Consider the following 722-nt stretch of genomic DNA (forward strand, 5'->3'; position numbering starts at 1 on the left):
GGCTGCTGCAGAGGTCCCCGTAGAGCAGCCTGGCCCTCAGAGGAAAGCTCTGGCCCTTGCCAGACAGGGTGTAACTGAAGACCAGCAAGTTACACAAGGAGTTCCTCTGCAAGGTTCCTTCCAGCTGCTCTGAGAAGTGCTCCTGGAAGGACAAGAGACAACCCCTGAAGCAGAAAGCTGGGAAGGGAACGTGGCAGGGCAGAGCTGGGGGGCTCACCAGGAGCAGGGGACCCCCACTCCACAATCACACCCTGACTTCTGAGAACCACAACCTAAAGAAAACTCCTGAGAATCCCCTCCCCAGAGCCTCAGAGACTCCAAACACTTGAAGGATGGAGGGGAAAAAGGGGTTGTTGTGGTGACCAGTACCTGCAACTGGTCTGCCTGGAACTTCCTCCCAGCGTAGGCGTTGAGGTGGTCGAAGAGGTGGGAGAGGAATTGTCTGGGGTCAGTGGGGAGGAACTTGCTGGCAAGCTGCTCCAGGGGCAGGAAGGGGGGCAGGGAGTGCTGCCCCACCCTCACCCGGGGCTGCCCCACCAGCTCCAGGTGGAAGGACTCCAGGTAGGTGCCCTCGAAAGCTGTGCTGAGGCAGAAACACACCCCCTGCTTGGTCAGCTTCCCACTGATCCCTGGGGGCAGAGAGAGGGGCACAGACACACAGCCTGGGTTGGCAGAGAGATTAAAGAGCCTGGAGATCAACCACCCCCCAGCCCTGCCAGGTC

General features: G+C 59.8%; 1 protein-coding gene across 1 annotated transcript; it reads right to left on the reverse strand.

Annotated features, from left to right (window-relative positions):
* Positions 1-6: 6 nt before the first annotated feature.
* Positions 7-629, reverse strand: CENPO (centromere protein O; the record flags this gene model as incomplete). Its single annotated transcript, XM_008948810.1, has 2 exons — positions 7-142; positions 370-629. Coding segments are annotated over 2 exons (396 nt in total), but the record flags the coding sequence as incomplete, so codon positions are not given.
* Between the last annotated feature and the right edge of the window lie 93 nt (positions 630-722).

The sequence above is a fragment of the Merops nubicus genome, unplaced genomic scaffold (assembly GCF_000691845.1).
Source record: "Merops nubicus isolate BGI_N331 unplaced genomic scaffold, ASM69184v1 scaffold47631, whole genome shotgun sequence".
Classification (NCBI taxonomy): Eukaryota; Metazoa; Chordata; class Aves; order Coraciiformes; family Meropidae; genus Merops; species Merops nubicus.